Below are 2,806 nucleotides of genomic sequence, written 5' to 3'. Positions count from 1 at the left end.
GTTCTCGGACGACTTGGTGGACAGCAGGATGTGGGTGAAGCCGTCCTGCTTCCGGACCACGATGTCCCGGTACCTGTAGGCGCTCTCCGTCTGCCGCACGCTGAAGCGCAGCCGCTTGTCAAAGGGCTGGTCTCGCCTGTCATCGATGAACTTCCTCTTCCCGGCCGTCACGCCCGTAACCGACGTCTGCAGGGTGGTGGTCCCGTTGGCCGTCAGCGCGTCCATGAACGGGGAGGTGCCTGTAGGGGCCCAGGAGCACAGTGGTGAGCACCCACCCCCAGCCTGCCCTTGACTGGGGAGAAACGCCCACGACAGACCCAGGGCTGACCGACAGTCCAAGGTGAGAGACCAGAACCTCTGCAGAGTCTGCTTTCAAGGGCGTCTGCTGTCCCCACACGTGTGACAAGGAGCTTGCCCTCAGCCTTCCCTCCTAACAAAGAAAGACGGGAAGGAACAAGCTGGGGGGAAGCTGCAGGACTTGAGACTTTTGAAGAACGGAACTCAACAAGAACAGCTCTTGTGAAGAGGACATGTCCTGGGCGTGAGAAGTTGAAAGAAAAAAGGAAACGGATTCAAAGAAATATTACTAGGGCCAAGGCCGTCTGGCACTGAGCCGAGACTGCTTCCGGGTGAGGGTCCACTCAGACAGACGCGTGAAGCAGCCCCCAGCTTCTGCAGGCCCGCGGCCCCCGGGCCGCTTCCACGGGAGTATGGGCCTCTGTCCACAGTCCTGCTTCTGCTGCGTTTTCAAAGAGCCTCCTAGGCGGCTGGAGACAGTGTCCCCGCCCGCCACCCGGAAGGCCCATCCCACTGAGACTCCTCGCTCCCAGTACAGGGGGCCCAGGCTCGAACCCTGGCCAGAGAACGAGCGCCCACACACTGCAACCAAGACCCTGCACAGCCAAAGGGGTAATTTTTGAAAACAGAGTTCAAACGTTAAGGCAAACAGTTATCCTCCTCCTGGTGTGAACCGTCTGAATATCATCTAACCTGGTAATAAATGTATAGAGCCTCTGGGTGGAGGAAGGAAGGGAAAGAGACCTAAGAAAACTGGATGAGACTTTACTAACGCAATGAGAGAGAAGTTCTTGGAGAACATGATGAACTACGAGTCAAATATTTCCTGTAATGTGAAAGAAGACAAGCTGGAGCCACTGGAGGATTGGGGAGTGGACGTTCAGCAGTCAGATCATCTCCCTGCTAAAACAGGCAGACTTGCATTCAGTTGGTGGAACTGGAGATTTCTGAAGTTAAAAGCCGATTCACTCTGGGGAAAATCTGGGAGCGGTAATACATATACAGTACAAGACTAGAAAAGCGCATGGCAAAAGGCCTCCCCCCACCAGCCTGGGACCCATCACCACCCGGGTCGTGGAGTCTGGTTTCCAGGTCTCCTCAGAGACAGGCTCTACACACAGCAGCACATACTACACGACGCTTCCCTCTCACCCACCGCTGACAGTCCCGCGCAGTGACGTTCGAGACCCAGCGGCCTGCCTCGCTCGCCTTCACCAGTGTCTCAGGAGCTGTCGTCCATCACCAGCTCAGTCTCCTGCGCTTTTCTAAGGCTGCTCAGTGGTCCCCTGAACGGGCGGTCTGCAATGCTGTTCACCAGTGACCCTCTGATGCTGCCGCTGAAGCCGCAGCGTGTACCCCGGGCTGTGCTGCTCCTTCCGACGTGCCAGCAAACCTGCAGGGTCACTGCTGATGGACTCAGAATGAGTGTTTCTAACGGAAGAGCGTTTGACCAGCGGTCACCAGCGAGGGGGCACTGCTGGGTCTTCTGAGGAAGCCCTCAGGTGCCCTTCCTGTTTCTTTTAACCTTCAGCCCATCCTGCACTTGTTACAATGCAGTCTTAAGGTGCTGGGGGCGAAGTGACGGAAGGGAGGTGAGTGGATGGTGGAGGTGCCACGCCACCCGGAGGGGCGGGAGCCCATGGCTCACTCGAGCAGGGGGGACAGCAGCCAGGCTGTCAGGACCCGAGCTGTTAACTGGCACGGGGCCGGCCCTCCCACCCTGACCTGCTCCTCACGTCTCCAAGGGCCCCCCGGAGACCCATGTCCACAGAGGTGGAACTTCCAGGCTACGGGTCCACCAGCCTGGACACGCGAGCTTGGCGGCAAGCTCTGCACCTCTGAGGCGGCAGGTCTTGCGGAGCTCTCCGTGGTTCTGCATGTTCAGACGTGGACTCCTGCTGGCTCGTGTGACCAGCCCTGCTGAACTGGCCTTCACCTCCCTGTTGACACTCTGCTGGCTCTCGGTGGACATCATGGGCCCTGCAATCTCGCCAGGGGCTCGAGCCCCACCCCCACCCCAGTGGCCTTGTGACTGCCCTCTTTGGGTAGAGAAGTGCTCACAGCAGGGCTGACCTTGGGCGCACAGGCACCAGTCTGGGGCCACCTCCCTCCTGACGTCTGTGCCCGGCCCGTGCTCCCCTGGGGCCTCTGGACTCGCTCTTCCCTCTGCCTGGAACGTTCTGGGCCTGGAGCTCTGACAGCTGCTTTCTTCTGCTCATCTCAACGGCAGCTACAACGCCGCCTCCTCTTGGACCCACGTCCACGGCCCCTCCTGGCACCATCCACGTGCCGGCCCATTCTGGTTTTTTCAGTCCTCACCCCAGCTCTGTTCGTCTCATCTGACTTTTACTAACAAATTGTGGCTGGACGCCACCAAGCTCCTGAAGGCAGGGTCCCCTCTATCGAGCTCACTGACGCACCCCCAGCGCTCAGAACACATGGTCACCGTTGACCGAACAAACGAGGGGAGAGAACCCTGACACCCCTCAGCCCAGCCCCCTCCGCTCCG

The 2,806-nt window shown here is 59.2% G+C and overlaps 1 protein-coding gene across 1 annotated transcript in view; it reads right to left on the bottom strand.

Moving 5' to 3' along the window:
- Positions 1-2,806, bottom strand: part of CDYL (chromodomain protein, Y-like) — a 35,429-nt gene that overhangs the window by 10,265 nt on the left and 22,358 nt on the right. Inside the window, exons 8-12 of the mRNA XM_010835881.1 lie at positions 2,034-2,370; positions 1,613-1,728; positions 1,450-1,526; positions 608-853; positions 1-369 (exon numbers count right to left, since the gene is read on the bottom strand). The exon at positions 1-369 is cut by the window's left edge and continues 13 nt beyond it. Coding sequence (XP_010834183.1) covers positions 1-369; positions 608-853; positions 1,450-1,526; positions 1,613-1,728; positions 2,034-2,370 — 1,145 coding nt within the window. The remainder of the gene's footprint in view (positions 370-607; positions 854-1,449; positions 1,527-1,612; positions 1,729-2,033; positions 2,371-2,806) is intronic.

Source organism: Bison bison, unplaced genomic scaffold (genome assembly GCF_000754665.1).
Source record: "Bison bison bison isolate TAMUID 2011002044 unplaced genomic scaffold, Bison_UMD1.0 scf7180017864053, whole genome shotgun sequence".
NCBI classification, from domain to species: Eukaryota; Metazoa; Chordata; class Mammalia; order Artiodactyla; family Bovidae; genus Bison; species Bison bison.
Note: the sequence above shows the minus strand (reverse complement) of the source record. Positions and strands in the feature narration are given on the sequence as shown.